This window comes from Necator americanus, chromosome II (assembly GCF_031761385.1).
Source record: "Necator americanus strain Aroian chromosome II, whole genome shotgun sequence".
NCBI classification, from domain to species: domain Eukaryota; kingdom Metazoa; phylum Nematoda; class Chromadorea; order Rhabditida; family Ancylostomatidae; genus Necator; species Necator americanus.
The window spans coordinates 4,346,860-4,370,576 of NC_087372.1; the positions used below are offsets into that span (position 1 = coordinate 4,346,860).

At 36.4% G+C, this 23,717-nt stretch overlaps 2 protein-coding genes across 4 annotated transcripts; one reads left to right on the top strand and one right to left on the bottom strand.

Moving 5' to 3' along the window:
- Positions 1-2,826: 2,826 nt before the first annotated feature.
- RB195_016837 (uncharacterized protein) lies at positions 2,827-17,044 on the top strand (the record flags this gene model as incomplete). 2 transcript variants are annotated; one of them, XM_064183556.1, is made up of 11 exons in its annotated part: positions 2,827-3,003; positions 3,202-3,323; positions 8,329-8,434; positions 12,102-12,245; positions 12,306-12,503; positions 12,588-12,720; positions 13,575-13,650; positions 13,712-13,903; positions 15,835-15,988; positions 16,829-16,936; positions 17,012-17,044. In XM_064183556.1, the coding sequence occupies 11 exons, from the start codon at positions 2,827-2,829 to the stop codon at positions 17,042-17,044; spliced, it is 1,443 nt and encodes a 480-aa protein (XP_064039437.1). The 2 variants fall into 2 exon arrangements, with proteins under 2 accessions (XP_064039437.1, XP_064039438.1); XM_064183557.1 differs by having other exon boundaries at positions 2,959-3,003.
- Positions 17,045-17,939: 895 nt separating this feature from the next.
- On the bottom strand, positions 17,940-20,880 carry RB195_016838 (uncharacterized protein; the record flags this gene model as incomplete). Of its 2 annotated transcripts, none has more annotated exons than XM_064183558.1 (4): positions 17,940-18,037; positions 19,706-19,735; positions 19,802-19,921; positions 20,832-20,880. In XM_064183558.1, the coding sequence occupies 4 exons, from the start codon at positions 20,878-20,880 to the stop codon at positions 17,940-17,942; spliced, it is 297 nt and encodes a 98-aa protein (XP_064039439.1). The 2 variants fall into 2 exon arrangements, with proteins under 2 accessions (XP_064039439.1, XP_064039440.1); XM_064183559.1 differs by lacking the exon at positions 17,940-18,037 and adding an exon at positions 18,168-18,370.
- Positions 20,881-23,717: the final 2,837 nt, after the last annotated feature.

The window sequence follows — 23,717 nt, forward strand, 5'->3', positions numbered from 1 at the left end:
CGTATGTCGCTGTGAAAACTAAATACGCATTCGTAAACCTCAAATGATTCTGAATTGAAGTGAATGCGTTGGAACGAATTGAACTCCAAGCGGATTGACCCCGGACACCTTATAATTTACTCGATTTTATTCGAGGAAGGAGCTGGGATCCAAATACGACTCTATGGATCACGTGTCACGTACCTTCACTTCACTCCTGCACCAATCCCATGTTCTGAATTTATGGCTAGCTTTTGGAATTCAGGTATCCAATTTTTTTTTCAGTAAATATATAATAGGGGTGGGTGTGGCGCAGTTGGTTAGAGCCACACGATCAAGGGTTCGAAACCGCCCTGGTGCCAACCAAGCTTTTCATCTCTTTGGGATCGATAAATTGCTATCATAACGGTCTGCAAGGATGAAAACAGTGATCTGGTAATCGCCTGACCCTCGCAAGTCACTGTATAACACTGGTCAACAAGCGTTCCAGAACCTCAAGCATTACAAATTCCGATAAAACGCGTTGGCGCATCCCAAGTGGATTGATATGGCAGCGACTTTATCCTTTTTATCCTTTAAATATTTCAGTCGATCGTGACTTTTCGCCATCTTACACATCATTGACTGAGTTTCTCTCTAGATTTGTGAACTACTGCAGAAAATTTATGCGCTAACGTATAGTGCAAGGCGAAAACAACAGATGTTTTTTTCCCAGTAATTTATCCGGCATCCGGTTGGGGCTTCTCCGCTGCCGCCGTCGCTGCCGCCGCCACATCCTTCCCTGACATTCTGCCGTGGCGGCAGTTGGCGGCGGCGCCAGCTGCAGCGCTTTTGCTGGGTGGATTATGACGACATGGCTACGTGCTGGTCGCTTCGTCCATTTCGTGCACGTGTGTGTGTGTGTGTGTGCAGCGTTTTGTAATGTACGGATGACTAATCCGCCAGCTCCAACATCGGTCAACATACACGTCAACGCAGACGTCATGACACGTTCAAATGACCTGCTGCTCGGATTGTTTGTGTTTTTTTTTCTTTTCTAAAAAAGAATAGTGGGTGAGAAATAAATCCACCTCATTTCTCATTCCTATTTTCTTCCATGAGCTGAATTTCTTCACCATCTGAATCACTGCATTCCTCAGAAAGAAATTAAATGAGAAACAGGCGTTTTTCTTAACAGCGTGCCATCGATTGAGGGAGCAGAAGTGCAGACGGGAGGAGGAGGAGGAGCGAACGGGAGGTAAGTACATATGTCTGTGCCAATATGTACGATACACGGAGGAGGGTTTCCCTTGGAATTCCCGCCAATTCTGCCTTCCCCTTGCATTTTGGAAGATTTTATTTCAAGTTTATACGGTGGCATCGTAGTGTCGTCGTAGGAAAAGTACATGTATGAATGCACATTTCTCCATTCCAGTTAAACACGTAACTGTATCCGTGATCCTGAACTAATTTCTAAATCCTCTTTTCCGTCGTTTTTTTTTTCTCTTAAAACTATTGAAGTCAACCGTAGGAAAAGATATGAGCTGATTCCTAAGTAAATGATAAAAGTAGGAGCGTCGGTGCGGTTATCAATATTTACGTCAGGTGCTAATAGCTGACAAATCACTCCGCCGAGATCGAAAATTTTACGACCTCTGTTATAAAATCCATGACACTCGCTCGACTCGAGGACATACTCTTTATCGAAAACCGCTAATTCCACACAAAACTCCCTCTTATGAGTTCTATCGATTTCTCGTCGGAAGTCGTGTCGTCGAAGCGGATGATGAAGGCGCATACGGATTTTTTTTTCGTCACCCGCCCGTCATGCACAATTCAGCTCTAATTTCTTCGTCATTTCTTTCCGTTACTGCTCTCGAAGGGGATCTCAAAGACTACCTCGTGGAATGAACTGGATAATTTCTTGTGGAAGTTATTGGGAGGGATTGCAGTGAAAAATTCTCGATAGTTACATAGTTGTTCTTGATGGATTTCCCTGGAAGAAATCTTGTAACATATTGCTAATAAATTTTTAATTCCTCATTAAACACATCTTTTCTTCTTATTTATCTGCAATTTAAGAACATTTAATCGTTGACGGCTGTAAAATGATCTTGTTTTTCTTCCGGAGATTATATGTCTTAAAGTGTTGTGAACAGATGCGAAACGTCTTCAAGTGTCTGTCGACTGAAATAAACATATTTCTGCTGTTCCTCCGCACTCGTCAGTCACTTTGAACATCACCCAGACAACCCGAATTGAATTCAATCTCTTGCCGCCTTCAATCTTTCTGCCGGCAGCAGGAAAGAGGAGGGCGTTCCGTTGCCGGCCGCGCGCTCTCATTCGAAGACCTCAGTCCCACAACAGCTCTTCGATTTTTATTCACCTTACGTAATATGTCTGAAACAAACAACTCTTCATCCCTCCTTTCCCTTTATCTCATCCAGAGATTCCGTTAATTGTTGTGTGAGTGAGTATGAGTGTTACACACACACACACCCGGATCACAGGATCACATAGTCCTCGAATTTTCAGTTGTTTCTGCTGAACGGCAGCGGCATCAACCAACCATCATTCAATCGATCTGTGTTATATATATAATATGTGTGTTTGTTAGTCATTTTTCGATATATCTCATTTTATATTTTGTTTCGAAATGGTTTCGTTTGATGTGATATTTGAGCTGGTTGTGGTGGAATCTTTGAAGAATCGGCGAATATTTTCACATTCTTTTGATTCTTTCGACGTCCGTCTGACGTGTACGATTCGATCATTGATAATGAGTAATCTTTGAAAATATCAGATTTTTTGTGCTGAGCTGAGCATGTGCGATTTTACAACGAATACCATCGTCGTCGTCAATATTCAATGATGAAGATGAAGTCATTGGCTTGTTCGTTATGTCGGAATGGTTTCCGACATCTACTTCTGGTATTGGGCTTTTTTTGCCTTACATCGGTCAACTCGAATTACATTATTATCAACTTCACTTTTATTTGTATGGCAAGACCGATAGGGAATTCTGAGGAAATTTCCAGTAATGATGTGAGTTTTCTTTCCTTTTTTTCTGTCTTTTTCTAGTCCCTTATTACGAATTATATTTAACAAGTTCCACTGTGGCATAGCTGTGATAGCTGAACGTTTCAACGAAACGCATTAAATGACTGAAATGACTGACTGACGTTGACATTCGGCGTACCTGTCACTTCCATACCCTCATATCAGTACACACTTTCATTTCAGACGTCAGATACAATCCTGGATTATACACCCACGGAGAAAAGTGCGATCATATGGGCTGTAGCGATCGGGACGATCGTAGGAACATTCCCTGTCAACTATTTTTATACAAAATATGGAGCAAGGTTTGGATTTATAGACGGAAATAAAAAACTTTAGTTAGGATTTATAGAATTCATAGAGGGAAAAGTCTGGAACTCCTATTCGCTTCCCTCTCCGTTTTTGTAGTCAATTCTGGCTAAAAGCAGCAAGCGGACATCAAGCACGCATTCTCGGCGCTTCCTGAAAAATCACTAGTGGAAATGGAAGTGAGAAAAAGTTAATGAGCATGTCACATGCACAAATTTGCGCTTGAACTGCTTTTCTACAGTACTCCAGAAAAGAAACCAATATTTTCCATGAATGTATAACTTGCTTGTTGGCAGTTGTTGTTTTTACGATTTCCATCCACCGATAACTGACTCCGGTTAGAATTATCTTGACTTTTTTTCGAGCTCCTAACTTATCAAGGTAAATAAGCGTGTGTTTTTATTTACATAAAAATGTTCGACAATTTCACATCCACAAAACTCGGCAGAGAAACACATCGAGGTGAAAAAGGGGCTTATAATTACATTTATATAATATATATGTAGAATTCTAACTGTATACAATTATATTAATTATATATGTTTAGAATTTTGTCTCCGAGAAATTAAAAGAAAAATTTTATGAACTGTAGAATTATCGCGAAACAAAATTGTTGGGTTTATTTGGCTTTTTTTTCAAAAAAAAAACTTTTAACATTTGTATTTTAAACGTTATTTGAAGGAATTTTATTTAAAATACAACAAAATCCACTCTTATATACTTTACAGGCAACGCTCATCTGTTCCTCCTTCCATACATCCCTAATTTCAATCAATCTGAAATTTCTCAGAAATATTTTTCACTCCTTTGAAATTTTTGAAGGTTAATGTGTTTTTTTCCTTTATAACAACACATTTCTTTTTTTAAATGTTTTTTTCTGGAACTTTACTTCTGCCAAACTTTGCCGCAGTCCCATTATGTAGACTGATTGGTCCAGCATGTCATTTATTAGCATTCAGAAAATTTTAGTGGATTTTAGCGGGAGCATTTGGAAGAAAACTTTGGAAAGTAATGAAAATTCGAGTTGAGCTAACCAAGGAAACGGGGGGAAATGATGAATTTGAGGAAAACGCTGAAAATACTCAACGACCTCTTCAACCTCGCGTGTTGTGAGCAGATCAGCTTCTCGGTTCCTTATTTTGCTACAGTAACACCTATACAGTGACCAGGATCAAAGATCGCTTTACAACTTTTGTCAAAAAAACACGGCAATTTTTGATGCCATCAAATCAAAGAACAAAAATTGCTACAAATTTCGTCAAAAACACGGCAATTTTTGAGAAATGAAGGTATTTTTTCTATTTTATTTGTTCGATGGGGATTCTTCACTAGGCATATCAATATGATAACAACCCGATGAACGCAAACACTCGTGTATCAGAAACAAAAAAGTATGTACGTATGCGATGCTCTGTGATCACTTCTTTTTTTTTAGAAAAAAGGTACTTAGAAGGTGCTTTATGTGAGTCTGGGCAGCTTCATTGATCGATTTTGAAGAGAATTGTCCTACTTAGCTATCTTAATAATCGTAAACAATGTGATAGCAGCAAATCTGAACGGAAAATTAATTTCCCTCCTCTTGTTTTTTCTTTTGCTCCCATTCCCTGTATTGTTTCCCTATGGAATTATCCGTAATCACTCTTTACTTAGGCGATTTTATGAGAAAATAGTAAAATATTTTAAGTCAATAGTATGAATAGTAAACAATTTTCCAGTTCCAGTCACTGTTTCCTAACGCTCTTAATTTTCTCCTATAAAAATTCCCTAGGGATGTCACCAGCTGTTTGTTGTGTAACAAGGTCTTCCCCGAACTTCAATGGCAGGAATTTGGAAGAGAAACGGGATATTCGAGGATTTCTCCTTCGGAATTTAAGAAGAATAGCATTGATCTAGTTATAAAAATTATATTTCCATACTTATTTATTATTTTATCATTATCTTATCATTTAAAAACTACATCTGTACCTTTTTACATGAAAGTCTGACAATTCTGAATGATAAGTTCAAAAAATTCTAGAGGAAAAATTTCAGAATTTTCGTATTCCTTTTGCTTATTTTTCGATTTTCCGGGCTTTTTCTTATTTTTGGTAAATTTCTTTTTTTAAGGGTTTTAACATGATGTATGCTCCATACATAGGTGATCATAAAATCATGGATTTTCTGCGCTACAAAGCCCTCAAATTCTAATTTACCATATAACCCCGAGAATGGATTGAAATTTGAGTTTGCCGATTTCCGGTGTGCCAGGCGCGGCAGCTAACTCATAATTATCCCACGAAATGCTAATCCACTAACAGTTTTTTTTTTCCCGAACGACATTTCGTGACGACATTTCTTTTCTGATTCAATCGAACATGTGATTATTTGCATGCGACATAAATAAAATTCAGCTTTACGATGATGTTTTTGCATTTTGAGTGATGTAGATGGATGATAAGAAAAACCAGAACAAAAAGCCAAATGGATTCAGAAAGAGAAATCGTGGGTGGTGGTGTTCCTTCTGTCTGCCTTTGCGTGAGAAAAATACTCCTAAAAACGTTTGAGACATGATAATATGTATTTCAGCAAAGAAATTTGCGGGGGATTTTCCTTTCGTTGTTGCCTTCCGCTCCTACTTTTGTCCAGAATTTTTTTTTTTCGAAAAGTGTGGGCGAGCGGCAACAAATTAGCGTCGTCGACTAAGTACATACAATGCCGGAAGCGGAATAAAATGAAGTCTACTGCTTTCTTTTCCATTCGACTCACATGCACTTTATTTTTTCGGAAGAAAATACTTAATTAATGTCTTAACTCAAGCACACAGGCGGAGGAACGTTTCCTTATTCTGGAAAATGACTCAAGCGATTTAATTTCGTAGAGATTGTGAAGATATCTATGTACTAGAAGGTAAAATAATTCCATTAAAATGTTTTCTAAATAAAGGACTAACCAAAATTAGGAAAAATACCTATTGAATCTTATAGGATAGAGAAATTTTCAAAAAAAATATACTAAATAATAATAATAAAGATAAAAGATAAAAAATTATTTTGCTGAATGTTTTCCTCTTTTTATATTTTAATGGTGCTCTAAATTTATGAATCCAGAAGAAAATTTTTCTTTCACCAAGGAATTTGAAAAAATTCTATCATATTTTAGAGAAGAATTTTCCTAAAAAAAAACTTGCAATGTCATCTTAAATCTTTTTTTTTTCAGTTTGGATTTATTTGATGTTCAAATTTGTGTTTTAAAGGTTTTGTTTTTTTCTATTTGAAAAGGAGGGTTTTCTTTCTACAAGCAATTTGAATCTAATTTAATAGGTAGCAACCATCCAAGCATATTGGAATAGAATCAGAATTTTCCACACAATTTTCCAAGCACCTTTGATTGATTTGATCACCCTTATTATAGCCGTAAGATATGCATTGCTTCGTGGATAGTGGAGGGTTATTTCCCCAGGACAAAAATAGGGGTTTCTCCGAGAAATTTCTGAAAAATAATAAGTCCTGCTGAGTTCCTCGCATACTTCTTCGAATAAAGTAAGAAGCAGAATTTTTTTCTCTTCCTGAATTCCCCTTCTGGATGATAGGATGTGATTTTTTCGATGTTTTCCCTTCAATCCGCACATGTAAGGATTTCTGCGCGTGCGATTATCCGACCCTCGAGGAAATGGATGCGTAGAAATAGCGCTTGAGGGGACTTTGGCGGATCGAATGCAGCTCACAGCATACCACATTATCTTTTTTTTTTCGCTTTATTTGGCTTTCGGCTAGAATTCAATTCTGAAAATTTTATCTTTCTATCTACTAGGATTCATCCTGAAAAGGTGCATTGAAAGGAAAAGATGCCCTTGGGGACAAATTCAAATCTGATGGCAGCCAGTTAAATTTTGGTTGGTTTTTTAAAAATACTTTTGACGGCAATTTGATATGAATTTTAAGAAGTTGAGAACGTTCTGGAAATATTACTATTATTTCTTTCTTATCAATTAAAAAATCTTAATCTAATTGAAATTAAATCGCTGTACAAGCGTATTGCTATGGTAACATAAATAAATATATTTGATTTAAGTGCTTAACTTCATTTCTTTTATTCTGTACCATAACAAAAATAACTATAACAACAATAACAATAACAATAATGAAATAACTACAGTTTTATCAGTTTTATAAAATTATACTATGAATTTTCTTTAACAACTGCTAAAATTAATCCGCAGCATTGATTGAAAGTCGCAAAAACTTTGTAAATGAGGAGGAGGAGGAGGAGGAGGATTGCACTAAAAGATTGAAGAATCCTTCTTCCTTGGTTTTGTTCCTGCAAACCCTAATAAATTAAATAAATTAAAATTAATCAATTAATTTAATTAAAATTAAAATTAAAATTCTTCTGTTCGGACTTGAGCGTCTTCAATTAGCGCTCCTGTCATCATTTCATTAATCCACTAAAAATCTTCGCATCCCATCTGACTGGTCGACCTTTTTCGATTTTTTTTTCGAAATTTTTGTTTAGGAATTTGTTCGGAAAATTTGTTTAAAAATAAAAAGGAAAGATGCGCTCAGCTTATGTAAAGCTTCTCAAGTGAACGCTCGATCGATGATTTCTTCTTTTCTTCCATTTTGATGAGGTAGTGGTTGAATAAGAGAAGAAAATATTCCGAATCTTCCAAGTTTTATTACATCCGGAGGTCATTCGGAAAAAAATGAAATGAATCAATTGATGAGAGTGTTCTTTCACTTTTATTCCAAAAAAGAAAAAAAAGACGATTGATTGGAAAAATAAACCGGAAATATATCAGCTGACCTATAACTCATCTACAGGAATTTGATTTATTCGTTTATACTTTGCATTTCTGCGTGCATTCTCTCACAGTTGCAAGTAACCGATGACCCAAAAAAAAGAACTTCCTTAGAAAAAAAAAACCTCTTCCAATGTATGATAGGGATCTAAAACACGATAGGCTGTCTTTGTTTTATTTTTCTGTTATTTTTCTGTTACATGTACGTGTATTGGGATTTTCAGATGGCCATTCTTTGTAGCTGGAATGATGTCAGCCATATCCACGTTATTAATGCCAATAGCTGCATATTTCGACCTTAAAGTACTACTATTTTTACGTTTGCTACAGGTAAGTACAAATTATCAATTCCAGTCTAAGGGAAGTGTAGAGAAGTCTAGTAGGGAAAACTCTAGTAAAATCTCGAGTAAGCTAAAATAAAATTAAAGTAAAAAACAGTAAAGTAAACAGTAAAATAAACAGCTAAGTAAAATCACGAGGCCTTAACACTTACCTTATTGAGTTCTGATTCTTCTGATTACTAAATGATCCTTGTGCCGGGATCGTACACAAAATTAATTCTATTTTTTGCTCATTCGATTTTTTTCACTGTATTTTCTATTTTTATTACTTGGATTCATCCTTGGCACATTCTTTAAGCACGTTATTGAGCGTGTTAAATAAATAAATAAATAAATAAAATCTGTCGATTTAAATGAAGACATTTCCAGAGCTGTTGCCATTGAAATTTAAAGTTGAAAAAGTGCGTCACGTGCGTGCGTCGATTCCAACACACAGCCGAGCCGATTTGTTCTGGATCTGTCGTTTTTCTTTATTCACATACCAATACCAACGCCAGAATTTGTCATCGCGGTGAAAAAAAAAACAAAAACAAAAAAAACGAGATTGCCGAAATGCTCGCACACGTGTTCCACTTTTCCTTCCACCATCCATGAATCGAATAGGCTATAAAACCTTTGAATGAAAAAAGATTTAAAGCTTTAGCGTCGATACGATGACGTGTATGGAGGAAAAAGTTTCTGAGGGATGAAATATGCACTTGGATAGTGTCGTAAACAGAAAAATTCCCTGTGTATCACTTGAGACGCTTTTTCAATCCAACTCGTAAGTGTTTACCGCTTTTACTGATCGAAAGTAGCAAAAAACAAGAAGACGCTTCTGTAAATTAAAGAAAAATATCACTGAATACACAAAAGTCGGTTATTCATGTTTTTGTGAAAATTAAATGCCACAGTGAATACAGTAACCTTTTCTCATAGATGAAATCCTCTTTATTTGCTAGCTTTTTCTCTTCGATGTGATCCAGGATAATTTCCATCGACGGTGGCGTCGTCAATTTCTACCACATTCCAATGTAAATCTAATTTTGTAGAGTGCCCAAAAAAATTGTAAAATTGAAAATTTTGTAGAGTGCCCAAAAATTAAAGTGCAAATTACTGCATCTTACAAGGAATGACTTGGTCTTCATTTGACCTTACCACGTTTATTGCCTTAGAGACCTTACCAAACCTTTATTCCCTGGACATCTGGAGGCCGCGGCGCGTTTGTTCCATCCTCATCCACGGATGACATGTACTACTAAATGACGGGAAATCAATGCCTCTAGCGGCACGATGCGGCATCCCTGTGGATAATTAACGCTGTAAAAACTATGCCCGAAGATATTATTATACATGCACTGTCCTCGAAAATGTAAGATGTGCGGTGGATCAAAGGCAGCATGAAATTGATAATGTCGGGATCTCTTTAGGAAGCGTAAGATTAGGGATGTAAGCCACGAATAGGAGCGTGACGACGGTCAATCTTCCCTAATCCCTGAAAACCTGCGTAGGAAAGAGCCACCCTGCACATTTTTCCTTACGAAGCTCGTCAGAACGCGTAATGCATACGTGTCTCATTCGCGAGCGAGTGGACGATAATCGATAAAGTTTTTCCGGCGGCCTCTTGAAGTGAAGAAGCAATGGATAGGCGGCTGAGGGGACCTTTGCGTGTCTAGAGAACGTGTTGCTACGTGTGTCGTAGAAAAAAACGTGCACAAAAGCTGTTTCCCACGCTGTTTTTTAGTTCGACTTTGGGGAATTGGGCGTAAACACGCTCATACTCAAAATCTATAAACATGCTTGCTCCTGAAAAGACCCCAACATTTTCATCATTTTCGTGGTGTGCTGCTTCTACCATGATCGTGTAACGTTGCTGATGTTGAATTCACCTGAAATCGATTGAAATCGATTTTATCTTGAGGATTCAGGATTGAATTCTTGAGGATTCAGGAATCACCAATCCCTTCGTTATAAATGACAATGTCTGATTTAACTTAAAACCTAGAACATTAAAAAAAAACTTTCGTTGTTTACACTTCAGATAAACATTAAATTTTACCAAATATACGGTATTGATTGTCGTACTGTTTTTTTTTCTGTCTTTTCACTTTGTACTTTCTGCATTTCCCATTCGTTCTTAACACGTTCTTTTTTTGGCACGCCATTGAGCGTAATAAATAAACAAGTAAATAAGTAAATAAATGAACAAACAAATAAATAAACCACAAGAAAGTAAGAGAGTATGAGAAATATGACTATGTTGCATCACGTTCTACCGTACTTCGATCAAATAAGTCGTTTCGAAATCGTTAGCGAAATTTTTAGGATCTAAAGTTATGTGCATCTTATCTTTAGGATTATTTTATCCTTATTTATTTCTGGATTCTGTCATAGTTGAACTTGTTCGTAATTTTATGTATATCCCTTCATTAAATTCCAAAAAAAGACTTTATATGCGAGAATTCAACGTTTCTTTGAAAAATCCATTGGACGGGCAATTGAATTTACATACGGGCATTGCAAAAACTAATATACGCAAAAGAATGGCGAACGAAAAAAAAAACGGAGAAAGAAAACGTACGCGAACAAATTGCACGCAATATTTGAAATGCGGAAATTTCGTAGTGGGGAGACAAAGAAGAATTACCGTGATTTCTTTTTCCATTGACAACCGATTTTTCTTAATCTATTGCATTTGTCTGAGGAAAATGGGAATAAAAAAAAATTTTTAAAAATAAAAATAATAAAAATAATAATAAAAATTGAGGCATCACGTTTTGATTCACGGAGGCTATAGCATGAAATCAGTTAATGAGCATTTGATCCTAGGAGTGTGGAAAAGGAACGAGTTCCTACGTAAGAATAAGCCCAAAAATCCCTACATCCTCTAAAAAGTTGCTGAGAATCGATTAATAGTAGCGGTGACAGGAATGGATACCTTTAATGGATACGGAACGCAACAGGAACATAAAAAAAATACTCTCAGGAAGTTTCACTAATGGATTCAGCTCCATAGGGGATCATTAGCCACACTTTAAAAACACATCCTAATTATTCATTATCATAAAAACATGAAAATATTGTTTTTGGATCTATTAACTTAGATAGGGTCACCTTAAGCATCTCTATTTTAATTGAAAATTGGCCCTCTGTGGAAAGGAAAAGTCAATGTTACGGTATGAATTGTAAAAAAAAAATTTCGGGTAACCACTAATCAAATGTACTCGGAAATTGATATGGAGGAAACTTGTCGGAATCAAAACAGTACAAAGGGAATGAAGAATGTTATTTTTTTTAAAAAGATATGGATGTTTTCTACTGTTAAAAACTAAACCAATTTAATGTTTTCCTGCGGTCCTACCCGTCAATAATTCTTTCCAGAAAACATATTAGATCCTTCTTTATCTCAAAATTCGCTCCACGGATTTTTCTGTGCGTGAACGATCTTTGAGAGCAATTTACGAGAAAAAAATCTTATTTCTCGAAATCAAAGAACTCTTGAGAACAATTTCCATTCACAACACAATCGTTGTTCCCATTTTTCCTTAGGGGGAAATATTTGGGGGGATTGTATCCTCGAATTCCCAGTCAGAGTTTACAGTAGTCCAAATAGAAATTGATCTGATTAGCATCTGAAGAGATTTTTTCTTTACGGAATCTTCATGAAATCAATTTAGGGCCTCGCTTATGCGGCTAATTTCGGTGCGATCGGTACGTTATGCGTTCGTTGGGCGCCACTTACCGAAGTCAGCATCTTTATTAGTGTTTTGACGAGTTTCACTCCTGTATCCGCGGTCGTCACAAATCCACTGTCAGGATGGGTAAGCACAGTCGTAAAATAATTTGATAATTTTGAGTTTTTAAATTTAAATATGTTTCAGTTATGCAACACAAATAGCGGATGGCCATCGGCATTTTATAGTCATGCAGCTTTTTGTTTTGTTGTGTTCCTACTTTGGATAATATGCTATCGTGACGATCCACAACTTCATCCAAGTGTTAGCGAGAAAGAACTCGGGAAAATCCAAAAGAACAAGACCAGAGCACACATTGAACGCGATAGTTTTGTTCCCTATAAGGTATGTGTTTGCCTTGTGCTCAATATTATTTATGTTTATTTATTTATTCATTCATTGAGATAAATAAACAACGCTATTTTGCAGGCAATCCTACAAAACAAGGTCATTTGGATAGTATGGTTCAATGCTTTCGTAGAAATGGTGGCAGTAACATTGGTGCTGACCTATGCTCCACTCTATTTCCATGTTATTCTTGGATACGATATCGGACTTACAGGTGATTTTAATTCTAAATGACTGTTAGTTAGTCACATAGGTTCCTTAACGTCAAAGGTACAATAAAAAGATCTTTTTGTGCAGCTTATTTTAGGGAATTAGCTGGCAGTTAAGAAGCTTTTTAATTTATACGCATGATCGCATAGTTGTGACCAGAAAACAACTTTGAACAGAAGGGCAGAAGTCCGTAGAGCGGAAAAGAAGCTGCGCTCCAAACCAAATGTCTGGATTAATGAGTGAGCTCGCGCTTAGTTCCATCTAAAAAAAACCGTGGGAAACGGCTTTCACGTGCGAATTCCCTCACGAGGCCCCTTATGACACACTGCCACTGTGCACTTTCCGCATCTGCGAGCGAGTGGTCGACGATGAAATTCAATCAATGAGTTTTTCCAGCAGCCTATTCGCGCAAACGCACCTACGAATAAGGTGATAAGGGGAACTGCCGCGTGCGAAGGTGACGTAATAAGGTGTCTCGTAGGAAAATTCGCACAGAAACTGCAGTTTCCTCCGTTTTTTGGGACGATTAGGAAGAATTGAGCGCGATTGTTCTGACAATAGTAAACTACACTGTTAACCTTATCTTTTCCTGGAAAGATCCCGACTTCGTTAATTTTGTGGTGTGTTGCTTTTAAGGGAAAGTACAGCTGTGCTTAGGACGAGAAACGAACCTGAGCTCTATCCAGAATTACTAAACGGAAAATAGATATTTTTTACTTTTTGTCAAGACTACACATGCAGGAACGGTTTATCGGGTTGATTGTCCTTGGGTGTGGAGTGAAACGAACCATCCATACATATCCTGCACCTAGGAAATTATTTTCCGGACCAATCGTAATCCGCTGAAATTCTTTGCAGGAACACTCGTCTCACTTTCTGCCATAATTCATCTTCCGATCAAGTTTGTTGGCGGAATAATTAGTGATCAACTTACGTAAGTTATTTTGAAGTGATTAGTGCGATTGAAAAGTCGGAAAATTTTCGTGGATTTTTAGGAGTGTATCCGAGCGCCATCGAATGTGGTTCTTCAACACTATCGCCGTCGGTTTAGCTGGTGTTTTTTGTGCGTTAATCGGGATTTTCCCGGCCGATTGGGGAAAAACCGGTGTCGCAATGTTCACGCTTGTCACTACATGTATGGGATTGAATACGGGTGGATTTTACAAATGTGGGACTTTATCTGCAAGGTATGTAGGTGTTGTCTTTCGTCTAGGAATATTCACGGATAAGATGGAATTTACTATTAAATTATTTGAAAATATCCAGTAAAGATGTTACGAATACGCCCAGATTGTTGAATTAGCAGAGCATTAATTGTTTTTAATTTACCGTGCGCGGAATTTCGTGAACTTAAGAACTAGAGTAGGTAAATGGTGGTGGTCCTTAGACCTTTCGCGAAATTTTTGGGACATCCATCCAGTCAATTTTATATCTTCCCCACACAAGTGTGCGATCAATTTAATGACATTGTAGCGGTGAAAACCAATTTAGTTCAACTCGATTACGAACTATCATCTGTGCAGTGACGAGAGAACCTCTTACCGACTGCGCTACACCTTCCCACTGGTCGTATCTAGTGAGGAGTTTCGTATTGCAAAAAAAAAATGCAAATATGCCTTCGGAACTTAAGGAGATCTTTGGGAAAAAGAAACTCTTCTGCTGTGGTTTATTCCGACACGTATATGAACCCTTGAAGAAACTTAAGAACCCTTTCTTCTCTCCCTCGTCCCATCCCTCTATCCCCCTTTATTCGATGAAGAAAGAGACAGAAGTTGATCGAAATAATCGACTCAGACGCTCAATAACTACAGATGCGCAGATTTTTCTTCTTGTGTGGACGGATTAGGATTTCAAGGATAGCGGTGGAGTTCTTCAGAAGAAATGAGTGCTTAAAAGGCAAGCGCTACAATTACAAATATAACTTCGGGGCGTGAAAAAAGGTCGTTGGAAAAAAAAACTTCTTCGCTATCGTTGAGTGCAAGACGTATATGATCCTTCAAAGAAACATGAGAACCATTAGCTAGAATTCCCCTCTGAGATCCGAGTAGAGTTTTTCCTTGAAGGTGCTGTGAAGAATTCGTGAGAATTGTGGACATCAGTTACATCCTCACCAGCGGTAACTTACTGGTTTACGGGATTCTGATTTTCTGAAATTGTATCCAAGGGAACTACACTGTAGCTCTCCGTCGCACAGTATTTTTTTGTCGTTTCCTTTTCCGTCTCCACGGTGAAATGTGATCCAGAAGGAAAGAGGAAAGGACTGCTGGAGAATCAAAGCACTAACGTGAAAAATTGCAAGCAGCCGTAGCGAGAATCAATAACAAGAACTTCCAGAAAAAAAAAAACTTTGAAAATCTCACTGCCGAGCGAATTGAATTTATTAGAGTGGCAGCGTGTTCACTTCCAAAAACGGTTAGCTTCGTTGGGGCAGACCTAAACCTATCGAGTTTCGAATACTCGAGTATTCGAGTATGGGAATGACGTTGCCGAATATGTATTTCTTAGGATAGTAATATTTTCTACAAACTTGTTACTAAAGTATAGAGCTTAGGTCGTCTTTATGAATCCTTTGTTTTTTTTTGTCGATTTGTATGATACAGCAACTGACTAAGACTTTTATAATGGCATCGTAGTGTTTTTTTTTTACTTTTTTTTTTCGAAAATTTAGTCCTGCATGTTTAAATCCGTACATGTTTATGAAAGTTCTACTCAGATTATTTCTTCTAGTAATGAGGTAAAGATTGTGTAAATAACAAGAAATCACTTTGAGTGAATTCTTTAGATAATCAGCGCACATTCATGTGAAAATTTCGCTTTGATGGCGAAAGCAACTCGATTTCTGGTCACCAAGCTTTATTGGAAATGTGAAAACTAAGCCACTCAAAATAGCTGAGACTAATTTAGTGAGAAAATATCTCCTGATTCTTATCCCAGGGTTAATGGTTTAGAAAAAACTTCGTCGATTACGGGAAATCTTTCCGTTCATTAAGATCCAAACTCATTTACTCATCTATTTTTATCTAAGAATTCAATAAAAGTTTTGTAAAAAAAATTTTTACCAAGTTTTTTTTTTACCTAAGAGTTCCACGAATTTTGATTGATATCTACCTGTTTTCAGACAGTATGCACATGTTGTTCTGACTGTTATACAGTTTATGAAATGTGTTGCGCTATTTGTTGCACCGGCTACGGTTGCAATGTTTGTAAGCGACGAAGCTCAATACGATCAATGGCGTTACGTTTTCTGGCTTCATGGAATTTTCCTCATTGTTGTAAGTTATCACCTCTTTAAGTTAACTATCATTTATCAACCCACCACTCCCCATGCTTCGAAGGGCCAGTCTTGTTGTAAAATTTGTTTGTAGTTGTAGTAAAATTCAGGCGAAATTTTAGTGAGCTCTGTTCCATCTTGTTTTTTGCTTTTGTTTTATGGCAAACTTGCAGGTGTTTTCAATAAATAGGTAAATAAATAAATTTCTGGGGCTAGGAGTTCGTGCTTAACTACATAATTTCACCAAATGTTCTAGATAGCCCCAAGCAGTGCCGTGTAGAAGATTTCCGTTAATTTTTTACTAAAATAAAATTTAGCGTCGTTTAAGGGGCGAAAAAGAAGGAAAAATTCTGGCTAAAAAAATAGGCAGCGAATTTATTTCGCCTTTCCAGTCAAATTGTTAGCTTTTTCTCGATAGTTCCAGAGAATTCGCCGCTTTGAATGTCACAGTTTTCTGAAAAATTATGGAACCTCCTTGAAATGTAGAAATAAATAAATGCTACTATTGCCTCTTTCATAAATAAACAAATAATATGAATAATAACAAATAATATAATAATATAAATAATATGAATAGTAAATAATAATTTTATACAATAAAATATATAAATAATAATATAATAATTTACAAAAAATAAGTTTATAAAAAGGGCAATAATAGTAATTAAGTAAGAGTTCGAAAAACTTCAACGATTACGACTTGTAGAAAAACTCGTTGGCACGATTCCAAGTGGAATGACATTTGTGATATTTTATTTTTTTATTTATCAGTGATTTTGTCATTTCAAATAAAAGTAATCACGATTCTGATTATTTATTCTGATTAATTGGCAAAATTTAGGCGAACTTTATGTTCTTCCCCATAGCCACCGATCAACCAGCATCATTCACGAATATCACGAGAGAGTCGAAGAACGATGAAGCAACACACAAGCTACAAGACGCAAACGTAAAAAAATTTTTTCTACGGAATTTATATTTTTCTGGATTAATCGGATGAGACGAAGTCGGTCTATGTGTTTAGGTTGAAGACGTGGAACTAAACGATAAGCCATGATCTGATTTATTTACAAATAACATTGAAGACGGTTACCTCTTCGGCAGTTCTTAGTTGTTGTTGTCGTTGTTAGGAAATGGAAGCAGCTACGGTAGAGCAATCAGTAAACAAAAACCTATTTTTTTAGTGGTTTGGAATAGATCATAGAGGCTTTACGTTATATATTACGTGGTCTTTCCTTTAACTGAGTAGTAATTCGATTTGTATTTGTGTGTTTAAGATACTTAGCACTGTGTGTTTGTTGTTATTGTGACAATAGTGACAGTAATTTAGTATGTATTTGTGTTTGTTGTTATTACAATAGCGAAGTGATAGGAACAGTTGAATTTGTCTTATTTTTAAGAATGAATTGAGACAATTCGATTCAAATAGGCATCCATGTCTACGCGAGAAAAAAAAATTCTGCTTATTTCCAACTTTTACAACGCATTTTCAGCTGAACTAGTAGTACGGTAGCTGTACAGTTTTTGGTGTTATAAGAAAAAATCTCCTTCCTTTCAAAACTGTTTCTTGATTTGATTGGACCAATACAGATTTTTTTTCGTGCCGTGTTTCTTTGGTGTTTATACAAAAATATTAGAAAAATAACTGACAATAAAATTACTGATGGGGCTGAGGTACTCTAATATTTAAGTTAAGGTAGAGTAAAGTGGTAGGCGTTAATCAATCCGCCTAGGATGCGGTTTTTAATTTCTAATTAAAATCGGAGGAATCACTACAACTTCAAACTACTACTTAAAGTAAACAACTTTTAGTTTTTATGTGTTATTATTACTTATTATTACAAAAAAATCAATTTGGATCCAAAAAAATCAATCTTGGATTCTCGTGATTCAAGGAACACGATAAGTAGTTCTAACTAAAAGTTTTATTAATTTTTAATTTCTAATTAAAATCAACATAGACATACCACTAATTCTGGAGGTAGTGGAACGGATGTAGCCCAGTCGCCTTGAGAGGTTCCGCTGTCTGCACGATTCATCGGGGAAACCACTACAACTTCCAACTACTACTTATTGTGAACAATTAGTTTTATGTGTTATTAATATTTATTATTACACTTATTTATTGCTATGATACTTACTTACTGCACACTTATTTTAATAGGGCCAGTAAAGCGGAGTTAGTAAGGGATTCCTCTGTCTTTGCATGATCGATCACAGAGGTTCGAAGCCGCCCCGGTGCTCACTAAGCCTTTCATCCCTCGGGGATCGATAAATTGATACCATACCCGTCTGGGAGGATAAAAACACTGACTTGACTCATCGGCTGGCCACCGCAGGTCATTGTTTCGGCCAGTTACACGTTCGTGAGCCTCAAACGATTCTGAATTGAAGTGAACGTGGTGGCGCATCCCAGGCGGATTGATTAACACCAGACACTCTATCCTTCGTTTCCGGATACGAGGTACTCCAAATAAGACGACAGTCGACGTCATCAATTGTTGCGATACCCGTATGAATTATGATGCTGCGGTCCAGTTTCATGTTTTCGACAAACATAGAAAAAAATTCCCTCAAAAATTCTAGAATACTTCTTCTATATGCGTTTTCTGTGACTCCGTGTAGACAAACTGTCTCAGTTTTTTTTACTATTAAGTAAGTAAGCAAAAATATGATGTATAGTTTATTTAGTAGTTGTACAATCTAGTTACGTGTTCGTAAACCTCCAACGATTCCGACTTGAAGTGAACGTGGTGGCGCATCCCAAGCGGATTGATTAACGCCAGAAACTTTATCTTTCATCCTGATATTTAATTTAGTATAATCAATCGATATTAAATAGATTTTTTCTAATAATCGGAATTTTAGCGTTAAATTTCAGTGGTGGATAGTGCAAAAGACCACAAGAACTTCTCAGAAACGTAAAATGTTCAAAAAATAGACTTTGAACAGAAAATAGGAAAAGAAAAAAATAGAAGGAAAAAATAGAATGTTTAGAAATTTGCTGATATGGCGATAAATGAGAACAGTATAGATTTTCTGTTCTTGTAGCAAAATCTCGTTTATTTTTTTCTATTTCTAAAAATCTCAACGATTTTAAATATTGGTTCCGTAGCACCGCCGTGCGACAGTTCGTCATCAGCTCCACCCAGGTAGTATTTCAAGGCTACCCCTGTCTGTTTAGGCAAGAATCCGACACTGTTAGTCAACAACCTCATCAACCTCTATCCAGGATTGTCGAGAACGATAGATGATCAATCGAGGCAGTCGAAAATCGGATGATCATGCGATCATTCATTTGAAAAGAGCTGTTCATTTGTTGTGAATATTCGTAAAGTCAGGGTCGTCATTCAAAAAACGAAAATTAAAATTTTATCAATTAAATAATACGATAATCAACACCACACCACATACCGCTAGATTTGCACTTTTCCTTCGATGAAAAAAAAAATAAAAACGAGTCTTTTCTAATGTAGGTTTCCCTCAATCAAAAGCTCAACTTCGTAAGACCTCCTCCACCGAATGGTTGACCACCACCGAATGGTTGACCTCCACCGAATGGTTAACCTCCACCTGAACTGCTTTATACAACAGGAATGTTTACAGTGGTCTAAAATTATTATTACTATTATTATTATTATTATTATTATTATTATTATTATTATTATTATTATTATTATTATTATTATATAAACATCATTGTAAAGAGGACACTTACCTCCTCCGTTTGGACCGAAACCACCTGCACCTTCAATAGAAAGCTTCTTATTATCAATTATTGGCTACTGTCCTAATGAAAACTTTATAAACTCACCTACACCTCCACCAACTGGACCATTAGGAAATCCGTGACCTGGTCCATTAGGGAAGCCGCCCTGCCCCGGTCCATTCGGGAACCCGCCTAGCCCTGGCCCATCCGGAAAGCCGCCTTGGCCTGCAACCGACGCAGTTGTTATTATTGTGAAATAAATAGGCTGTTGGACAAATTGTTGTCGTTCCAGAGAATTCGTAAGATTGCACAATAAGGTTATTTTGGTAAATGATCTTATTTTTCTAATTATTTAACATTTAGCTAAGAAAATAATGAAATCGCACCTACTATTTTTCTTTTATTATTTTTCACTTTCTTCAAAAAGCCGTATCAATGCCTACTAAAATTTTTGAGACGCAAATCAAATATTTGATAGGAGAACACGTACCTCCAAATTGTGCTGACACCTGCCATTTTTATAAATTTACAAAAAAAAAGTTTTCAAAAAAGTCATATTTAAGTACTGCTTCTTTTCGAGATTTATTTGTTTTATATAATATTAAATATTATATTTATCCTACTATATTCTATTCTATTCTTGTTGTTGGATTTTCTGTTGTTTATTTATATTCATTCCTTGCCTCTTCTTTTTGGCACGCCTTTGAGCGTAATAAATAAATAAATAAATAAGTAAATAAATAAATATTTGTCGTCCATTTAGATCTGCATTTAGGCTCAGAAAGTATAGGAAAAACTTCAACAATAAAGCCTTCGATGTCGTCATTGCGAAGCCCGTATATTGCTTACGTCGATATGATGGCAAATATTTCGGGAAGAGTTTCGGAATCAACGATGACCTCGAAATTGACTGTTTACTAACTTTTAACTTTTCATTTTTCTTTTAATTTAAATAATGATTTGTCGGTTTTTTCAAAACATTTTCCGAATTAATCAAAAAAAGAAAAAAATAGAAGAAAGAAAAATATTTACTACCACGACCAACCATGGCTAAAAACACCAAGGTTCTAATTACAACTGAATAATTGAAAGTTGTCGCTAGCGGCTTATGCACATAAATACTCATAAAAAGTACCTGAAGATAATTGAGCCACCGAAAGTATCAGTAAAACAAGAATCATCATAGTAGAACAGCCAGTAGCTCTGAAAAAAAAATGCGTCATTGAAAACCTGATTTTGGCAAAGGAACAAGTTTATTCGGTTAAAATCGTAGCTTCATGGAAAACGCAACACTCTCTGCAAATTAATCCAGGAAAAGTTTAGCGAATGTTCATCACGGGACCATTTATGGAATTCTGACATTTAGAATCAAAGAAACTATCAAATAACGCACCTATATGTACTAGAAAGTGAATAGATTGAAAACTTCCCCTCTATCAACGATGAATTTTTTGAATTTTCCTCGAATACGTTTTTTTGAAAGCTTATCCGCAATTCTTAGAAGAATAGGGACGATTCGTATGCCCTGCGCGCGACATTTTTAACCATAAACGCAGAATTAATGATCGGATTCCTATTTCCAAGCAGAACAGTACAGAGAGAGAACAATTTAACAAATTTTAAAAATTCACATTAAATTCAGAAATTTGAAGGACTACCAATTCGGTATTCACACCCTCATTCCATATTTTATGCATATACGAAAGGAGGAAAACGCTAGATGAGTGCATTTTTTAAAATCCTAACGGTGCTGTAAAGATTTTTACCCCCTGGCCATCATTGTCTAAAAGGTCCATCGTCCAATGACCGCATAAAAGTCAAAACTATTGTCAAAAATGGCTCACAATCATCCAAACTCCGAAAAAAAAAATTAAATTTCGTCTCAAAATGAAGCGCTGGAAGGTCATTTAATTCCATTCCAGTTCTTTTTATTCTGCTCTCATCCGAACAAATGAACTTGACCTTCTTTTTCCAAAAACTGTAAACTTAGCGTTGAAATAATAATTTTTTTTAATGAAGTGTGTTTTACAATTGCACTTTACTCCACAAATCTTCGAATGTATGGGAAGTGATTATTGTAGATGTTTATCATCTATAATATTTATCTATTTATTTTCATACACAAATGGTGCGCTTAAAAAAAAAGAAAAGAAATGATATTTTGTTGAATCTAGCAGAGAAACTGAAAAATTGAGCATTTAATTTTTTTTTGTGCACAGAAAACTGCGTAATCCTTCGCGTGGCAGGTAAATAGGTAAACAGCTCAATGGAACACAATTGAAATATTCGATAGGAGAACACGTATCTCCAAATTGTGCTGAGACCTGTCACTTTTATGAATTTTCAAAAAAAATAATTTTATAAATTAAATTAATTATAACTTTTATAAATTAATTACCGTTTTCAAGGAAGGTGAGAGGACCTTTCTGAAGACCTGTTTTCCAACCGAAACCACTCCGAAATAGTCAATCTATCGATCTGCTAAGGCTTGGAGGACAAAATTAGTCGAAGGCGGGAAGACTACGCCGGGGAACGTGGACGAATCTGTTTGGGGATCCTATGCCAGGGAGTTCGCGAAATTTCGTGGTCCATGGACGAGTAACCATCGGAATCCAGACGGACGTCAATTAAGAATTCCCAATTAGAAGCTGCGGAAGTCAATAAAATGATGACATTCATCCAGAAATAGTTTAGGATAATGGATAAAATCTCTTGGAGTACCAATCCCCTTGGGACCCGCCACCACGTTCACTTCAATTCGGAATTGTTTGAGGTTTACGAACGCGTAACTGGCCTATACAACGACTTGCGGTGGCTAGCCGATATGGCAAGTCAGTGTTTTTATTCTCACAGACAAGTCTGGTACCAATTTATCGACCCCGGAGGGATGAAAGGCTTGGTGTGCACTGGGGCGGATTCGATCCCTTGACCGTCAGCTACAGCAGACCTCTTACCAACTGCGATTGAGTCGCCCGAAACGGTTTAGAATGAAGGTATGGAGTGACAGATTTTGAAAAAAAATGCAATAATTACAAGAAATCGTGTCTTTCGTGGTGATTCAACTTCAAGGGCAATTAGTCAGGATGAGAGGGGGGGGGGAATGGTAGCGAAGTTAGTTGGAGAAAAAGTAGCATTAAAGGAACCTAAAAACGGAGAAACATAGAAGACATTTAAGAGGTTTCATTGCTGAAAATCTGCAACCAGGGACACGATCCAGGATTATAAGCAAGGATATGCGTGGTGAACATGGAATTATTCATATGTTTATAGCATAGTTGTTGCTCAGAAAGTTGTTTACATGGGTATCCATCGCTTTCTTTTATTTCTTGCACAATTTTTTCTCCGCAAGTTAGAAATTTCTTTCAAAAATCGCTGAAAACCAGCATATTTCAACTTCTCTAAGTAGCGTTTTCAAATGGTTCCACATTTCGTTTGTGGATCAGCACGAAATCTCGGTTGAATCCATCCAGACAGGATTTGTTCGTAGTTATTACAGCAACTACACGCCGTTCACCAAACAACCTATTAATTTCTCGATAATGTTCGACGTGATGATTGCTTCGCCACCAGCAAGGGAGGCTTTCCTGAATTCTCCTGTGAACCTTTTATTCGAGGATTAGTCTTTTTTTTGAAATTTTCAGGAATTTTCTCGTTAGTTCGCATGCAATTCTATGTTTATTCAATTTGTCGCTGTACTACGTTGAATGGTGCAAATTTTCCTTTTCTTGGAGTAAAGCTTATCATCTACACCATTCTTTCCAGTAATTTCCGGATGAAGGTGCGGCTGATGTTTATTGCAACCCTGGTGATACTTTTAGTACATACATCACACGGTGACTTATTTTTATTTACTTTCCTTATTATTTTCGTTTTTACCTACTACTTTATTAACTTTATTTACTATTAACTTTATTTACTCTACTATTTACTTAACTTTTTACGTTTTTCTTACTCTTATTTCCCTATCTTTTCTTATTTTTACCTTATTTATTCACTACTTATTCCAATACATTTTTCTTTC